The sequence below is a fragment of the Numida meleagris genome, chromosome 1 (genome assembly GCF_002078875.1).
Source record: "Numida meleagris isolate 19003 breed g44 Domestic line chromosome 1, NumMel1.0, whole genome shotgun sequence".
NCBI classification, from domain to species: domain Eukaryota; kingdom Metazoa; phylum Chordata; class Aves; order Galliformes; family Numididae; genus Numida; species Numida meleagris.
In genome coordinates, this window is record NC_034409.1 from 58,302,356 (window position 1) to 58,321,993 (window position 19,638).

Consider the following 19,638-nt stretch of genomic DNA (forward strand, 5'->3'; position numbering starts at 1 on the left):
AGTAACTGGCTACCTCCCGTCAACACTATGCTGCTGCCAGCTCAAAGAGCCAAAGGGCTTTTTATGCATTTAGTGTGCCAGGCTGGGTAATGGTCTTTAATCTGTTCTTATATAAGTAGGAGTGATTTTTTTTTCTTTCCTTGATCTTTTCCCCTTGGTAAAAAGCACCTAAGGAAGGTGATTTTCATTTATACCTTCCTAAAGCTCCCAGGGTTTGAGGATAAGAGAGTTGGGAACATTGCTCCAGTTTTGCAGTCTCATTCTTTTTCCTCTCTTGCTTCCCCTGTCTTTCTTGACCTTGTTATTGACTCTACTCTTTTCTTCCCTTCTAGTTTCATAACAAAGTCACCTGCTTCATGCTACATCACATTGAGGAGCCATGTTCTCTGGGGGCTCACGCGGCTGTCATTGTGCCTCCCACCTGGATCATTAAGGTGAAGAAACCTCAGGTAACCGCATGCTGATGTCTGTTTCTGAAGCTGTATGGCTTCACAGGGCCAGCCTGGCTTCTGCACTCAGTACACCTCCACTAAGGCATGCTCATTCAACCCTGTCTCTCTCCCTGAAACCCAGCATACATCCATAGTGATTATGAACCTGTATCCTCCTGGCGTTCCATCCAGCCCTTCAGTAGGTTTCCCTGTTTGGGTTGATTAGCAGCAAACATGACTTGTTCTGAGCAACGCAGCTCAGGTGTGTTCCTCTGTGACTTCAGCTAGTGTACCGCAAGAAATCCCCTGTGCTGGAGGCAGTAAAGCATGCTTCATTAAATAGAGCTGAGCAAATACAGGGAAAAAGAGTTAACAAACGTTCACTTGAACTGCGGTAAGAATTCACTGTAGTTGGGCTGGCATCCCTCTGAATTTTTCAGCAAAGGACACTTAAGCAATCATGCCTTATTCACATCAGTTCTTGCTGAATGCCAACAGTATGACCACGTGCCCATTTAGTTGCAGGTAAAAGGATGAGACTTCACAGCTTTGTAATACATGTGATACGTTTAAGTGAAGCTAATTTGTTAATCAACACAGCAGGGAGAGAAGGTATCCTAAAGAGAGCTGGCCAAAAATTAAAAGGGGATTCCTATCATGCACAAAGTAATTTTTAATTTTTGTTTTTGGAAGTCTCTTTTCACTCCAGGTTGAACTGAAAGAAACAAACACACACTGAACACATCAGGGAACCAGAAATGCTGGTGTAAGTTTTACTTCAGAAGCAAGGAAATGGATGAAAAAAACAGGAATGCTGGTTTCAGTGAACAATGTTGTGCAGTTTATATGTTAGCATGAGAAGTGACTCAGGGCTTTCTGGCTCCGTGTCCTGGCTGGCAGCAAGAAGGAGAGAATTTCACAGCATGGGGAAGGCACTAAGACAAAATGTCCCTGTATGGAACTAGAAAAAAGTCTGCGTTTAGACACTATTCACTCTTCAGTTCCAGTCTAGGGATATGGCTATCATCTTTGAGCATGAGTATTATTTCTGACAGGCTTGATTCTAAAGACTGAAGGGAAATAAATAAATAGAACAGAATTCAAGTAATCAAAAAAAAAAACCACAAAAAAACCAACAGAAGAGACCACAGCTTCTCCTTTAGATCTAGGGTATGCAAGGTCTCTAACCACCTCTCCTCTGAGAAAAAAAGGTCTCTTTGGTATTTCTGTATTTTTCCCACACTCCTTTTCTTCTGTTAGTTTATTCTAGCCTCCTCAAGAGAAATCTCTTTCCTTTCTCATTGAGGTTTGAGTCCTCAGCAGGGATTTAATCTCCTTGGCTAATTTTCAGCACCTGTGGTATTTGGCACAAAAATGAGACTGGCTCCTTTTCTGCACCGTTAAAGAGATTGTATGGCCTATTAGTCTTAAGACTTTTGGTTGCTGGGTTTCACAGTAGAGTGCCTGGAAGCTTTGCTTTGGTCATTTAGCCAAGAAATGGTGACTCCAAGAGTTTGGGGTCTGGTAGTGGATCCATGAGACAGAGATCCTAGGGCTAGGAACCATTAGGAAGAATGCCCTAGCTGTTGTAGTCCAGACCAAGAAACTGGCTACCTGCAGAGTCCTTGAGATTTCCACCTGGAACATCTACATGAAGACAAAAAGACTAAAAATGCTTATTAACTCCTACACAGGCTGAGATCAGTACTTTGGAGATGACAAAAATTATTTAGATCAGAAGGTTTTGGATAACATATTTTTAGCATAATGAGTTGCAGGAAATTCTGATTACCTTCAGATGAGGTATGAGAGTCTCTTTTTTGACCAGGTGACTTTAGGTAGCTTGCATGTGAGAAGAAGATGGATGTCTTAGAGCTGTAGGTAGGATAATTAATCTTCTTTACCTAAAATCCTCTGTTCTAAGGACACACACAACCATGGCCTGTGAGGCAAAGGCCAGACACTGCTCATTACTGACTATGACTTTACCGTTTAACTACACCTAACATGGGAGAAAGGAGATAACTGATCTGAGAACCAGTTTTATGTGGCTGGAGGTGATACTCTTTTTGTAGGTCTGATAAGAAAACCTAAATCTTTTTTCATCCAGTACATTTCCAACTTATTTCTCTTAAATTGTTTTAAATCACCATTAAAAACAAACAAACCAAACAAAAAAACAACAAAAGCACCTTTTGTGTGCTTTTAGTATATTTTCTTACAGAACCAGAAAGATTATTGAATTTGTTTGATCATTTCTAGCTTACCAAAAACCCTTTTAGTGAGCCTACAATATACTACAGTTACTATTATTTTTAAACAAAATGAGGAAAAGAATATTAAAAACAAGAATTCTAATTTAATAGAAAAGGAAGTAATAAAAACAGAATTATTGATTGATTGAAAAAGCCTTGCCTTAATCTTCTATACTTTTACCTTTTAAATTTTTCCTTGATTTGGTGGTTACCCAAAAGCAGAGTGTCTTCCTTATAGGAGTTACTCTCTTGTCTATTATTTTTTTCAGAAAGGTCGAAAGTTTATTATTCATGGGAAAAATGATTTTAAATGCATGTTTTAAATGTTAGACTTAAAGAAAATATCTGTTAATTTTTTGTGCACGGGTCATACATGGAGAGGAAGTACATCAGTCCAATTTTCCCTCTCATCACATGTCAAGTCCTTAGAATTAATGCAAAAAAAATTACCTTGAATAACTGAAGCTTATAAATTGTAATCCTACACAACACAGAGGATGGGCAAGTTTCCACAAAATTTCTGAACAACACCTAGTGCAGTGTTAGTTTTGTGGAATGAATCTGTTGCTGTGGGAAATATTAATACTTCAGATGCATTTTCAGATCTTTTTGATGGAAGTCTTGTTTGTTTTTCTTATATTTCTTTAGGAATTTTTCTCCCCTCCTGCTGTTTCTGGCCAGCTCTCCTTCTGTGTATTGTGGCCCTCTTCACCCTATATGCCTGTTTGGTGAACACTATTGTTGCATTCAGTCCACAGAATACAAATTCAATATTAAAATTTTTGTGAATTCAGTAAATTAATATATGTAAACAGCAATTTGTTTTTTACATATTTCACAATTGGAGTAAATTTGGCTACAAGCCTTTTTGTTATAAATTATTTTCTCAGCTCTAATTAACTACCCATGTTGATCATGGTCAACTCCTGAAATGAATTCCCTACTCGTGAATTTGATTTTAGTGGTGCCTCCATCCTTTTTATTGGTTGTTTCTTTTAGGCAAGTAAGGTGGCTTTTTGTAGCAAACTCTTGCCCCAGTTTTCAATTTTTATTTCTCTTTTTATTGCTACAAAAATGCTTTTCCATGCTTATGTACAACAGGGGTCACCACCTTTCAAATATTGTACTTGAATAAATAGCACACTCCCTCTCTAAATGCCAGTGTTGTGGTAGTAAAACATGATTATGGAATTGGTTAACAAAAAACCTTTGATCACACCTTTTACATTCTAAATGGGGAGCTTTTGCTTTTTGCAAGCAATTGATTGCTATATGATGAATATTCAGAATGGTTTAATTCGCTTTGGGATAGGTGGTAGCCCTGTCTGTAATGACCCATTTACATAAATGGAAAATTCCCAGTATCTATTTCATTTTATTCAGGCTTCTGTAACTAGTTTACTGATTTCCAGTATTTCTGTACTGTATTAGCAGCACTTTGACACCATCTCTGATTTCCCGTTGTTTAAATCAATTCCATCTCCTAATTCTCCTCCCTGTTGTGAAAACAGGCCACCCTTTTTGATTGATGTTGTGTTGTTATAAATGAGGTTTGGTAGCCCAAGTGGTTTTGTATTAGGAATGGACTTGCTATGCTTATGTTGTGGGAGAAAAGTTAATGATGAGGGGGAGTACATCTAGCTGATGTACCTACTGATTCAGTCTGTCATCTTCTTTTTGGAAGGCAAAGACAGTAAGTGTAAAAGTCCATTTTATTTTATTAATTTTTTATATTTTTCTCTTCAAGGTGAGTAAACATGGTATTTTCTCCTTCTCCTCCTTCTTCAAGGGCCTTAAAAACTGCTAGTAATCTTTATACTTCTGGGCTAATTTCTTCCTTTCATTAGTTGCTTGCTGCAGCTGTCTTGCCTAGATGTGATTTGTGAACAACCAGAAGATGGTCAAGATTGACCTTCTCAGAGGCTGTTCATTAGCCTTTGAAAATGAAGGCTAAAATGTTGCAAAGGAAAAAGTGGAAAAGTTTCGTTAGATCTGTTTAGGATACTTTATGGCCCTTACACCAACCAACGCCATAAAAGGACTCCAATTCTTTTGTTCATTTAGCTAAGCTTGCTTAGAACTACAGTGATGATGCAATAATACCAAACATCTCTCTTTGAAGATGGCCAAACTGACATCCACAAAGGAGAGGTTTCCTCTCTAGATGCAAGTTAGGATTTACATATGGTGCACAGTAAAGGTATGCTTTGCTATCAAGTATTTCACTGAATAACATTATCTGTTTGTAAAAACACTCATCACCTTGTTTTGTGGACAAGGTAATACACATTCATTTCTTCAGTTTCATGTGCAAAGGCTGATGATTACTTCTGTCTGTTATTCTTCTGCATGTTTTCAAGGAGAACTTGCATATGTTTTATCAGCTTTTTTGCCTTTCATCTGCTGTAGATGTGCAGTTACCATCACTGTAGCAAAAATTTAGATTGTCTTAACATTACAGATGTAAGAGTGCTTTAAAAAAAAGATGAAATAGCATAGTTATGACATAGCATATTATATTGCCTTTCTGAGTGTAGAAATTAAGGAAAAAAAAGTTATGATGGAGGCTTAGACTAAACTCTTTCACTAACATGCTTATATGCCTCTTCCCACCCCATTCACAGGCAAGAAAGGAGGCATGCTGCAATGGGATTTAATAACAACTACTCTTAAGTGGTCTTTAATTTATTATTATTATTATTTTAATTAGGCAGTATTTTGCTTTTTTCCAAAAGAATTTCACTGGGGTTAGGTCCATCCACTGAGAAGGTAGAATAACAAGTACAGTCCTCCTTCAGGTGGTACAGTTAAGTACTATCCTAATATAATATCGAACATGAGTAACAGGCTGTGATTTGCCAGAAGAGTTCACTGCATGTTACCAATAGCATAAGTATCTTAAATTTTACATCTAGAGAGACTAGAGCACAAGGAAAAGTCTCAATATGCCCCTGACCTTTCATCAGATAGCTGGCAAGACTGCAGATGGACTAGATCTCAATCTATCTTGTTTTGCCCCACACCAGGGAAACTAGCTGAGAAAATAGGCCAAGAACCCCCCTGCTTGCAGTTGCCTGCTGGAGCTTTGAGGGCAATGTACTGTGCCTTTATACTGACATAGACTTTTGTCTACACTCAGTCTGTCTCCTGAGGTAGGGAGATGAAAGTCTGTGAAGGTGATGCTTCCCATTCACTTCTGTGGTCAGTGCAGACTTTGTGATTTATCATGCTTTCAAGATCACTTCTTATGTATCAGAGTAGGGAAGAATAAGAACATCTCCTTAGGTAGTTTCTCAAACTATGCCCTAAGAGGGCAAGTGCCTTGGAATTGCTCTGCTGAGCCACATTGTCTTCAGTATTTTCAGTAAGCAACAAGGCATAAATGTATAATGGTCCACAAGGTATGTTGGGAACTGTTTAAAGTTTGTGACCTTGTGCTCTACAGCAGCAGACCTCTCTTGGTCTTGGTTAAAAAGGAGATAATAGTGTCTTTAGCTATTTGAGTTAGATAGCTGTTAAGATCTTTCACATTTCTGAGAAGCCAGGAAAAACTAAATTTTGTATCTGGTATGTTGGACCAAAGTTTTGGAATTCTGAATATGGTTGTTAGATAGTCAAGAGAATCTCGTAACTGTTCTCATTAATATAATGGCATTACTTGTTAATGAGCAGGATTAAGTAGGGACAGATATCATTGCTTATTGACTTGGTGATCTCTGATCATTAACTTACTAATGATACACTTTTGAATAACATCAGGACAGAAATGACCTTTTGGATGAGCTGGGTGAATCTTGCTCCCCTCCTGAAGCCAGAAAGAAATCAATTAACTTTCTTCTGATTTTCTGTGTTACTTTCTTTCCTGGTGATGGAAAGACAAAAGAATTGAAATAATGAGGAAATATTTACAGTATTTCCTATAATACCAAATCTCAATTGTAGACCAAGTGTTTCCTGTGGATATGATTTCAGGAACTGAATATTAAGGGAAAAAAAACAATATCCCCTTTTTGGTCTGTTTTTATCACATCGGAATACCTTTATGGTTCAGTATTACTAAGTAGGCTATTGCCAGCCTGGAGAATAGCTTTCATGCACATGTTTTCGGTTCTGCAAAAATACAAGAAGTTTTGCATTTTTTTTCTGTAGTTCAGTGAAATTAATTAAAAAGCAAACAACTGGAAAAAAAGCTAAATTCCTTAACTATTAACAATTCTCATTATTCCTCATCAGATGATTACCCAAGCTTCTTGATAGGGCTGGAACTCACTCTGCAGTGCCAGCATCATATGCCATGGTGGCCTATGTTATATTGAGTCATAGTGGTTGCCAGAGCTAAAACTTGTTGTTTTCTTTCCTAAAAAAACATGAAAAATATCTCATTTATCATGTTTTTTATTACATCTTTATGCAGGGGGTCTCCATACCAGGAGACGAGCCTGATTGGGCAGGAGACTGGAGCCCCGAAGGGGAAATGGGCGTCTCCTACCCCTATTGGGAGGGTTGGCAGGTACAACATGTGGTGTTATGTGAGTCTATGGGAGCATCTGATCTTTTTTCCCCCTCACAGCGTGGGAAAGTTTCCAGTTCCAAAGCACCAGTCTGGTCTCCGTGTGTGGCTTTCTCCATAAACGGTGGTGTGGAAGTGTAAAGCATGCAGCGCATGTGATTTAAATCTTGAGCATGTGCCAGATACTCTTATCATTCTCCAAGTGGACATGCATGGAAGAGCTTCATAAAGAGGCTCTGTCTGTGCCTGTCTTCTAAATTTTGTTTTGCTTTTCATGTATTCTTTTTTCTTTATTTTTTTAACATAGAACTCATTAAAGACTTCAACACGGCGAAAGAAGAGGACATCTTTTAAAAGAAAAGCCAGCAAAAGAGGCAATGATGTAGGTATTTAAGAGCTTGGAAAAGCGGTTTCCTTTTGTTTGAATGCATAAATGCAGATTGTAAAGTTTCTTTTCCTGTGTTTTTGATATATATTTTTACTGGAAAATTCCACGTTATTGAAGTTGTTGTGAGAAAAGATAAGTTTTGATAAAAACTTGTATGAGAAGTCTGTTATTTGCTGAGTTGATTTTTTCAAGAAACAATATACCAGCCTAGTGAAACAATGTTCCCCTGGAGTGTAAAAGAGTCAGCTCAGACACTTTGGTTTCAACTAGGCCAAGCAGGAGCACGAAAGTGGGTTCTGAAATTCATGGTGAGTGTGTTGACTGCAAGGGTCTGAATATGGAATTGGCTTGAAGGTATGCTTCAAGTGTCTCCCTTGGGAGATCTCCTGCTGGGGATATTTGGTCCTATGGTTACGTTTACTATGTAGTTTATGGAAGACTTTGTTTCCAGCCCTTGCCTAGGGGATTAGTTGTATAGCTGAATGACAGCCTTACGGGGAGAGGTGGACGGATATTTACCTCTGCCCAGCCAGAGCTCTGTGGGTAAGGTCCTCACTTGGGCACTGGGCAACTGCAGACCAGAAACTGCAGTCTGTGTCTGCCTCAGCCCAGGAGAGTGTCCTTATTACTGGGCTCTCTAATGTCCTGCTGATACAGAGGAGTGGGGAGGCAGATATATTTCTCATTGACATAATGAGAAATGTTAGAATCACATACTGCACGTAAAACTTGTTCAAAGAAGGGAGGGCCAGCAAGGCCAAGAACTCAGGAGCAGATCATCTGCAACTAAACACTGGTTCAACTTGTCTGTTAAATGGAAGTCAGGAAGTAAGTAGCTTATCTCATTCCTTTTTCTATTGGAAAAAAATATAATTCATATTAGGAATAGCACTATATCTGACACGTTATTAGGACTGTATGAATAATTTCTTTTTGGTAAAGAATGTAAAGTAAAAAAAAAAATAGTTTTGGGCTGACCAGAAACAATTTTTTCCTTCTTATCTTCTTATGGAATTTTCTCAGCTGTGTAAATTTAGTCTCAGCTGAGCATCATGGTATCATGGCTATACTGTTTCCAATATCAGAGCTATGCTGGTTCTTCTACATGTGTTATGTCAGTGAAACCTACCCTTTACATAACTTTTACTAAAGTTATTTCTTGCTGTGGTTTCTCAGGATAACAAAGGTCGGCCATTCGTGATAAAGCCTATTTCCTCTCCACTCATGAAACCGCTGTTGGTTTTTGTAAATCCAAAAAGTGGAGGGAACCAGGTAAGGTCATAATATGGATCCAGGTAACAAAGTTTTAGCTTAACAACTGTTTTTCTGCAAATAATAATAGTTTTTGGTTAGTCATGGTGAAGAGGAGCTCTATGCAAATGCATTAGAGTCTCCTAGAGAGGTGCTTGCTGTTGAATGCCCTTCATACCTCCATCTAATTCCACGGAAGTGCAAGAAAAGGATATTTAAATATTTGAGCAGTTGTCTGCATACCTTCAGATTTTTGACAGGAGCCTGAAATGGTAGTTTGGAGATTTTCAGAAGACCTCATTTTTCCATGGGAAATCTAGGTTACTTGTGAAGCCCTAGACTTATTTTATCCCAAATATGATGTAATTTTACATTACAATATAATGACCTTTTGGTGAAGAGTTGACCAATCTGCTCTCAGTGAGGGAGAAGTGGTGCAGCTGCAGCCCATAGAGTCCTTGGATGCTGCTTCACAAGGCTTACAGTTAGAAGTGTTTGTGGTGATGATTGTGGAGGCCAAAGCAGCATGATTACTTGGATGTTTGGTGGGGCACTCTTCACTGTGGAGACTTTAACCACAAACATCTTCAGCTTCTTGCTGTCAGGGATGACAGGCTGACGAAGTGTAGAATAACAGGTTTCTTGCTGCAGGTGGTGAGAGAAAGGAGAACAGGTTTCTGTGGGAGAAAAACATTTGGTCTGACCCTGAGTGTGTGTTCTAATGAACCATTAATGATCTGTATTGTTAAAATTTCACGTGCATATGTGTGCACAATGCATGGATTGCTGTGTCACTATTTTACAGAGCTGTCATTGGCTGCAGCACATTTTGTTTTGTATTTTTCTTGGCTTATGTTTGCATTATAAAGCATAAAGGAAAGAAAACAGTCCAAATATGAACACTATTATTTTTAATAATCATTATGCTATTCATAATTTCCCTTCCTTTGATTTTTCTCTTTTCCCAGGGCACCAAGGTTCTCCAAATGTTTATGTGGTATTTGAATCCACGCCAGGTCTTTGATCTCTCTCAGGAAGGGCCAAAAGATGCGTAAGTTTTCAGGCACTCAGCTCTGTTTTTATATTAGGAAAGCAGATAAACATCTAGCTTGGATAGATTGGTAGGTCAGTGGTGCTGATAGGTTTGGATTCTCAAGTATCCACATTGTGATACAGAATCAAAGTTTCAGAGTATAGATAAACCTATGTAAATGTCTATGCATGTTCAGATGAGATGTTAAGCATGCATATGGAGAAGAGCAGGCTTGGGGTCCTAATAGCAGCTTTGGATACTTTTGGGGATGTTGCTGAGGAGACGGAGTTTGACCCTTTACAACAGCATGGCAAGAGGGGCAAGAAACAGTGGGCAAATTGTCCAAAGAGGCAATAGAAATGAGAGAGGTTCTGATTAGATGTAAGGAAAAAATTTTTCACTGCGTGACAGTTACCCATTAGAATGGGTTCTCTTTGTATGTGGAGATGTTTGAGCCCCACATTGATGAAACAGTAAGAAATGTGGTCTGATCTCAGCATTGAATCTGCTTCGATCTGGAACTGAGCTAGAAATCTCCTGAGATCCCTTCAAATTCAAATTATCCTGTGATTCTATGATTGACTATGACAAGCTAGTAGTTTATCTGTTGAATAGAGAGTTACTTCTACTATGTTTTCTCTGTTGCATTGTTTCTAAGTTCTGTCCTCATGTATAAATGTGTGCACATGAATAAATATATAAAAATAAAGGGGTGTGTATATATATTAAGTTATAAGCAATTGGAGTTGAAATTATGGTATTCTGAGTGATATGTATTCTGGGATAGGCAGTTAATGTAAAATAAGATGGGAATGGTCTCTGTGCTCTCAATGAAGACAGAGATCAAATAGATGTGTGAAAGGTATGGCTGCTTTCAGATATAATCTTTTAAATTTGCCAAGGAGCACCCTCTATTGGTCAGAATTTTTTTTGTTTGTTTGTTTCTTTGGTTAAATGACTGTGGGGAGGACTCACAGCAAGTGATGTAAGCAGAGACAAATAATATAGGTCATTCTTTGGTATGTAATCACACTATAGGAAAACATTGTTGAATCTTCTTCAAAATTACTGCTTTGAAATACGCATTTTGAGTGCCAACGGAAGGCTATTACATAGGTGATCAGATTCACATAGTCAAAACAGGGAGATCATTGAAGAGTACCTTATGCCTAAATCTCCACAGAGTCTATGGACTGCAGATCCTACAGTGCTTGACAATTCTCGAGTGGCTGATATTTAGTGGAGTGAAGCTACCTTTAGATTTCCATGTATGACTGCAGCATGCAGCTATCTTTGCATGCTGAGTGACTGATGCTCATTAACTGGGCACTTACTGAAGGGTGAGCGTTTCCTGAAGGAGTGAGAACCTGCCTTTAGAGGGATGATTCTCACTGCTAAGGGTTAAGAAACCGTACTTCTGTGGTATTCGAGATAGGGATATTTGCTTTACTTAACTGTCTGCTCAGTCCTCCTTTGACATTGTAGTCAGTACAGAAGGAGAGTAATCATTTAAATCAAATGTTTACCTGTATAAGAATGGTCCATGTATTTTCTATTCATACTTCTAGAGCACCCAAACATGTTTTTCCTGATGAAACACCTGCTACTTTCCTAATGATGTATAGAAGCTTAAAAGTAAATGTACGGTTTTCAGAGCTGTGTAACAGAGTTAAGGTTGAATTAGATCTTCAGTAAACCAGATCTCAGTATGTGACTGTATCTCCTCCACTGGGAGATGTCTTATTATGCCTCTCTTTCATGCAGCTGATGGACTAGGCATTTTTTTTTGCTCTCCTGTTTGTATCTTAGATCTGATATCCAGAGAAAGAGTTTTGTTAGATGTTACTGCCTTCTGTGATATTAAAGAAATACAATTATCAGTTGAAGGAGCTGTCATGCTCTACACATTTCAGAAACAGTGGTTCAGCAAACACTGATGAGAAACGCTTCATTTGGTTTAAAGCTTCAGTGTTTACATTTGTTTGCCTTAGGATAAGAGGAAAATAAAGACTTTGTCATCTCCAGAGGAAGAATGAGAATCTGGCTTTTCAGATTACATGTTCCCATGTTAAACAGACAAAACACTTCTCAGGAGGGGCTCTCTAACTGTTAAGGAAGGCTCCATTTCATTTTTTTTTTTCCTCCTCCATCCTGCATCATTAGTAATGAATATTCTAGAGAGAAATAAACAGTAGTTAAACTGTCACTTGGCAAAATGCATAATAATTACCTTCATTGTTGTATTGACTTTTTCAAAAATATTTTTTGCTTTTCCCTCCCCTGGCTAGGCTGGAGCTGTACAGAAAAGTGCCAAACCTGCGGATCCTGGCCTGTGGTGGGGATGGAACGGTAGGTGACTGGTGCCTGGCAGCCCTCTGGTCATTGCCAAGAGATGAAATTGCTCACAGTCACAGGTTTCCCGCTTTGCAATGCCTGTAGAACCAGATAACTTACCTTATGTTTATTAAACCTCTTTATTTTTCTTTTCTGTGTGGCTGGCCTGCTTAATGATGGGACCATATTCTTAGGTACTAATGTCCTAGACCCTACCTGCTTTATGCATAGACTTGGTACAGCTTAAAACATAAAGACAACCATTGCTGGCCTCCTCTTACTATTTTCACAGATGTGAGGGTCTAGCAGGTTAAATCATTGTCTGGGGGTCATTAAATCTTAATTTCTACTCCTCTCTGCTATTGTCTTCACTATGCCTGAGTACAGTCAAATGAGATTTCCTCCATGCCTCAAGTTTCCTCACCTTCTTTACAAATACACTGTGAGGAGTTGGTCACATTACTTGCCTGGGTTCTGGCAGATCCAGATTCAGTACTTTCTTTGCAATTGAATTACTGTGTGTCCTTGGCAAAGTGAGTAGTATCAGATCTTCAAAAGATTTGGGCACCTTCAGATGGAGACAAGCTCTGCAGTTTGGGACCTGGAGGCCAAGAGTGGTTGTGAAGGAATTACAGTTGCTTTGTTCTTGCCTGTTCTTAGGAATATTGTAATTCTTACTCTGTACCACTGAGTTTTGAAATACAGTTGAAAAACTGACCTTAGTCTCCATGAAGCACAGGTCCCCCAACATACTTTTGATAATGCTTGGAACTGTGCTAGCTGCAAGGTGCAGTGTCTGGCCAGGATGTATAGAAGTACATATTCAGCACACTGGGAGGCTTCTGTTTTTTTAAAATTATTGTTATTATTTTTTAAGTGAGCTGAACACACTCTCAGCTCCTATCTGCTTCCGTGATATTTCTAAAGCCCTGGATGTAGAGGTCATTAATACTAGTGCTTTCCCCTGAAAGACAGAAGAAACAGTGTGTTTTGATTACATCTTGCTGGTACCTAGGACAATAAAATATTCCTCTTACTGAATTCGGAACACTCCTTGAGAAAATTGTGAGGTATTACTTCAGCAAAAGATAGAGCTGCGATAAAGAGATGTTTTCAGTCTGTTTCTGAAAATGTTTGAAGGTTCTGTCTGAGGAAGCCAATATTTTCATAGAAGAAAGATCTTCATCCTAAAAATATTAAAATAGAAATTAATACAAATACATTGAGCCTTAGCATCCTCTGTTTTTCCTTTGCTGAGCAGTGAAAGCAACAGGGGGCAGCACCTCCTCATTGGTAAGAGCAGCACTTCACTATTACATTTGCTGCTGCTCAGTTTGAAGCAAATTAATATCTAGCTATTCCCAAAGCCATTACATCTACAAATGAGAAATCTGGCTCAGATGGACTTAGTGAATATTCAATGAGACCAGATGTTATCTTGCATTATTGAGGTGAGTCAGAACTTACTGTAACTTTTCCATCACTGCTGTTTGCTGTTACTTTCCTAGGTGTAAGTAGAAAACTTTGCTTTCAAAGCAGTCAGGAGATTTCTGTTTACAGGGAAATGATGGTCTTTATTATCCCTTACTGTAAAAACATCCTTGACTCTATGATGTTTAGAAATGACCTCAAATTAAAGAGCAGTTTTGCAAGTATAAATGAGTAATTTGAAGTTTTGGTTAAAAAAAGTTAAAAGCGTATACAAAATTGATTGGTATTTGTAATGTTACCTGCCCCAGTAGGAATCTGAGGCACAAATGTATAGATTAAGTCAATGACAAAGGCCGAAGACTTTTTAGCAAGTCTTAGCCACATGGGAATTATCAGAACTCTTTACTCTGTCTTCCTGTTCGCAATACTAGAGAACTGACTTTCAAAAATGAGACGATGACTTACTTCTGACAATCCCTTGAGGACTTTATTTAGTCATATCATAGTGCCTACGAAAGACTTAAATACTGTGGTAACATCCAAATTCATGAAAGTTTTAAGTTATTCACATGACTGTTAGACAGTGATCTGTGATGTGGGATCACATCCCACATGGACATTTGAATAACTGGACAATGGGTTATGATAAGTAACTGTTTAATAAATAATATTTATGTAAAATAAAATTTTCCTTGAAGAGACTTGGAGAGAGACTTATTCTAGAATATCAAATAAGGTGGCTGTTGGCTCCTTCTCACCCTCTGTCAGGCCTCTCCCCTCTCTAGTACTTCAAATTCAAGCTGCAGTACCAAATACCTAGGTTTTGGTTTCTTGAAGCTCCGGTTCCATTCCAGTTTGGAGTAAGAATCTGTCTGAAATTACAGAAATATTAGTGGAGAGTGGAAAAATCCTGTCCAGGTGGAGTCTGTAGTTCAGTTTAATGTCTTATTTAAAAACTCTTAATATCAATGAAGATATAATCTTTGAACACTGATATCAGAAAAAAGTCATTGTTTTATTATTTTTATGCTTTTTAGAAATTATTCAAAATGCGTGACATATTTTCTTTTTTTTTTTTCTTTTTTTGTAAAGTTGAGAAATAATCTAATAGTGCTATTTTCTTATAGCAAGACTTTCAGGCATATAAGGTTTGAGAATATTTTCAGCAATGCTCCTTTCCGTGTTGGAAATTACTATTTAATAAAAATAAAATACTTTAAATTAATTTGTTCCTGTGGCAGATTTCTACTGAAAAATTTTATGTAGTCTAGAGTAGAGAGAGAATGAGAGTGAGAGGGAGATCCAGCTCTCTATCAATCGCTGGTGGTGTGGAAGATCCCGATTCATTTTTCCAACACCCAGTCTTCAGCCCTTAGCATTGCAGTCTTTTATTCTAGCCCTGTATTGATTTTTTCTGTATAACTATATATATATCTTTGCTCAGAGTGAAACAATTCAGCACTAACGGCTCTCATCTGAGGAATGGGAGACCCATGGGTGTGTCTGTACTTGACTTGATCTGGACCCTGTGTACCAGAACATGATTTCAGATACCACACCGTTTCTAAAACATCTCTTGTATCTTCTTCCCTTTAGTATAAGGGTAATTCAATTCTGTATTATATTTCACTATTTTTAAATCTTTTTTTCACTAATTTTAACATAACATTTTTTCAGAACAATTTCTAGGCAGAAAGTTTTCAGCTCCCTTTCTTTGGAATCTTGGTGTACTATTAACAATAGATAGAATTAACATCCTATCCCTTCGCCTTACACAAGAGCTTCATGAAGACTGCTGCACCAGTTCTCTGCCCCTCAGATGGGGCAGCTGTAGAGCTTTCATATATATTGTTTTTTCTTTCTCCTATCTATTTATCTATTGATTTATTTTTAACTTGATCTTTTGTGCGATGGCAATTCAGTCAAAACATGCCTTTCTCCTCTGTTACTTCCCTTTTAATCTTTCTTACTAACAGTTTCTTGCTTTTCTGGTTTTATAGGTTGGCTGGATCCTCTCTATCCTAGATGAGCTGCAACTCACCCCCCAGCCTCCTGTGGCTGTCCTTCCACTTGGCACTGGGAATGACCTTGCCCGCACCCTCAACTGGGGTGGGGTAAGCACTGACTGGGGTTACCCTTACATGTGGGTTCTCAACTTGCTGCTCTGATTTAGTGGTGTAGTAGCGTGAAACTTTTTTGGCTAAAATAGCTGATGGGGCTTTACCCAAGGTCTGCTTCACTTGGACACAACAGCTCATTTCAGTTTCCAGTTTCATGTCTTGAATTATTAATAATGTAAATGTTGTAATAAAAAGGTGCATGAATGTATCTGTCTGGTGTTTCGGGCCAAATAGTGAGAATTATATGTAGGCTCATAACTTAACCGTTATTTGAACTTTATTTCTCTGTAATTTTCCTTAACTGCAGCACTGGATCTATTTCATGAAAAGGAAATATGCTTTAATTCCTTTGTTAGTCTTACCATGCCTGTCTAAAACTTGTGTTCTTAAGTAATGGTTTATCAGATTGTTTCATATATCAAAATCTAGCAATAATTTGACATGTTCTTAAGAACATTTGATCTGCTGTTTTAGATCTGCATGAAAGGAAGGAGGTTTTCCAGGTAATTCGTGAATGATTTGCTTTTCTTTGGCTATCCATGGCTGATACTTTGGTGACACTCATTCTGCTGCCAGGGTTACACAGATGAGCCCGTGTCCAAGATCTTGTGTCATGTTGAAGATGGGACCATTGTCCAGCTGGACCGATGGAATCTCCAGGTTGAGCGCAATCCAGATTTGCCACAAGATGAGCTGGAAGATGGGTCACGTAAGGTTAGAGCCTTCTTTTTCCCAGGGAGACTATAGTATAATTAAGAGCATTTTCGGGATACTCCATAAGATGCGTGAGTGCTGAAGCTCTAAAAATTTTTCAGTTTCTTGTTGCATCTTTTCCTATTACTCTTCAATGTCTCCAGGGGTGTGTGAACCATAATATATATTGGCCATCTTACTTGTTGTTTGTAACCAAGACTTTGAGCATTTATCTCAATAACCAGATGCCAATAATGGCATCGCATTGTTTTCCCTCCAGTTAATCAAGGGTGGCAGAAGAAGGAACCCTATGACCAACTACTCATTCTTAAATTTGAGACACATCTGAAAACATGTAGATTTTTTTTATATTCCTTAGGATTCTGCTGATGAGTGCTAAATGTTCCCTACTTTACAGCAAAGAGTAGTGTATTTTTGGATTTTACATCTTTGTGTGTGAGTCTCCATATCATCTCCATTAGTGAGATCATCAACTCTCTTGAGCGTTGAAGACTGGGAAAATATGTGAGGGGATCACACTTATATTGATAAGCCATAGGGCTGGGGATGTTGAAAGTGTCACTGTCATTAAAAAAAAAAATAAAAAAATTCTGTGAATCATTTTCATCTTGTCAGTCAGAATTTCCAGCTTATTTGTTGGATGCTGCTCTTCTCTGTACAGCTCTGCTGGGCCAGTGTAATGATGAAGAGGCCAGATGTGTGCTTTGCTATCTCATGCATCCTCAATAAAATTAGGGCTTCTTGTCTGGGACTTGCATTGCTCCTGGTTATATATGAAACAAGAAAAACACAGCTTGAGTTTTATTCACCATGCTGAGCTTGAAGTGCCATGCAATTAGGAAAACCTATATATTGACATGTTAAGTGGAGAAATGCTCTGGAAAATCTCAATGAGAAAGTAAATGAGGAATCTTGTAATGCATTTGCAAAGATACTTATGTGGTCATCAAGCTCTGTAAATGTGTTTGCATTCTTTGGCTTCTGAATGGAGCATCTCCCAAAAGCTATTACTAGCCTTCTTACAAGAACAGCTTCTTATATACACTTCCCCGATGTGTTCCATTTTCTTTTTAGGTTTTCAGGAAGTGCCAAATTTAAAATAGTTAATTCCTGGTGTGTCATGGAATATTTAATCTGTGCTACTTTTACATGTCTTTCTATTATCTAATTATAGCTTCCACTCAATGTCTTCAATAATTACTTCAGCCTTGGGTTTGATGCACATGTTACACTGGAGTTCCACGAATCCAGAGGTAGGAGGAGCGTTTTGCTTCATTAACCTTGGGCAGTAATTTTATAAATTACAAATGGATTTGGATTTAATGCCCTATTCTTACCATTCAGGAAGATTGCTAGAACATACAAACCACAAGTAGGAAGAAAGCGATTGTATCAATTTTATAGTGAATTTCTAAGAGACTTGGTAATTTAAAAAAGAAAAAAAAATACAAGAAAAAATGGAATCCACGGAAAGAAAAGAGCTAAAATGAGAGCTTTTCAAAGTTTTTGACCTTCTAAAGTAGATACCTGGTACAAACATAAAGGAAATTTACTGACACAGAAGTGTCAGAGCAAGAGCAGAAAGAACAAATGTAATTGAGGTGCAAGTTTTCCCTACTGTGTGAAAGAGGAAGGAGGAGAAAATCTGTGAGACTGTGAGAGAAGCAGAGTTGCAGAGGAATAACTGTGTTTTCAAACCGAACAGCTGTTTCCTATGGATGAATATAGCATGATGTCACTGAACTTAGTACAGGCCCACAATATATCTCTGGAAATGAAAGGCTTTAATTAAATCCACAAACAGTCAGTAATTTTAGCTGTTGAAGCATTTTGCTTGTCCCCTTGCTGATGGCAGTTATACCACTCAACCTGAATGTGACTTTGGTGTGATGTGAACTGTTAGATTTGTATGGTTTAGGCAAGCATGCCTATATAAACAGACCTTCTACAATTGCGTGTGTTCACTTTTTGGTCATTTCAGCTTCTCCTGAACGCTCTTCTTCTGAATGGCAGCCTTCCTTATCTTCATTTTTATATTATCAAAGTGTCATCACAAAATGAAAAGACAGCACCTGAATGGCATACTAAATAAAGAGCAGAGTGCATGATGGAATGAGCTAATGCATATTTTATAATGTTTAAGACTGCTTCAAGCTTCAAGAATAATAACGAGGGGCCACAAAAGGGCGCAGAAATGAAATGATGACAGCTGTATGCATTTATTTTTTTATGAATGTATATTGCCATGCATTGCTAATGTGACTGTGAATATACTGTATAGATGAAATGCATGGCTACTTTTTCACTTAATGGAGGCATTACTTAATAATGAAGTTATGGTACCCTATGAAGTATGAATATTATTCCAGAGATGCCAGTGTTTTAAAAATTTACATGGGTGAAAAAAATACTTGGCAGAGCAAGCTGTCTGTCTGTGAGTGGGTGTGTATGGCTAGGAGAGCTTTTTGTAGTACAAATGTCTGCTCTTACAAGTCATTCTGTTGGGGTTTCTTTACCATCTGAAATGCTAAAAGATATGAAGTCACTTCCATATGCTTTAGGAGAGAAAAGCTTATATTTTTTTGCTGATGCATGGATTTTATTGTATTTCACGTGGAATTAAGCGAAGCAGAACAGATTATGATACCTTTTACAACTGATAAAAATCCAGGTAAACTCTAGAAGATTTGAGCAAAACCTGTAGCACTGTCATGACCATTGCACCTGGCCCAGTAGGAGAACTGGTTGTATGTAGTTTATGTGGGGCTATTGTAATCACACATTTTTGTTCTCAATTAAAAAAAAAATTAGCCAATCAAATTAAACCAATTAGCCTATCAACCTCCTCTCTCCCCAACACCAAAAAAAAAAAACAACCAACAGAAGTATTTTTTTAAACCCCCAAGAAATGAATCCAAAATAAATTAGATTGATTTGAATTCTCACGGTATCAGGCCATTTTATGATGTGGAGATTTCTCAATTGCTATATTTTAACAAAACAGTAATTGCAGTGTCTCAGAGGAACCTCTATGTGAATGTGGCCTTTTCCATGGCAACCTCTGCACTTTTCTTGTGACTAATGAGATTGAGCCTTGAGGGCTGGCTCCAAGCCCGATGCATTTAGCTCTGCTTCTTCAGGAAGCATTCTTGGTAGAAACTCTTTCCAGAG

The 19,638-nt window shown here is 38.0% G+C and overlaps 1 protein-coding gene across 1 annotated transcript in view; it reads left to right on the plus strand.

Moving 5' to 3' along the window:
* The window catches only part of DGKI (diacylglycerol kinase iota), a 174,628-nt gene that overhangs the window by 65,578 nt on the left and 89,412 nt on the right, over positions 1-19,638 (plus strand). The window contains exons 10-17 of the mRNA XM_021388553.1: positions 333-449; positions 7,504-7,578; positions 8,761-8,856; positions 9,804-9,886; positions 12,157-12,217; positions 15,634-15,747; positions 16,330-16,467; positions 17,642-17,720. Coding sequence (XP_021244228.1) covers positions 333-449; positions 7,504-7,578; positions 8,761-8,856; positions 9,804-9,886; positions 12,157-12,217; positions 15,634-15,747; positions 16,330-16,467; positions 17,642-17,720 — 763 coding nt within the window. The remainder of the gene's footprint in view (positions 1-332; positions 450-7,503; positions 7,579-8,760; positions 8,857-9,803; positions 9,887-12,156; positions 12,218-15,633; positions 15,748-16,329; positions 16,468-17,641; positions 17,721-19,638) is intronic.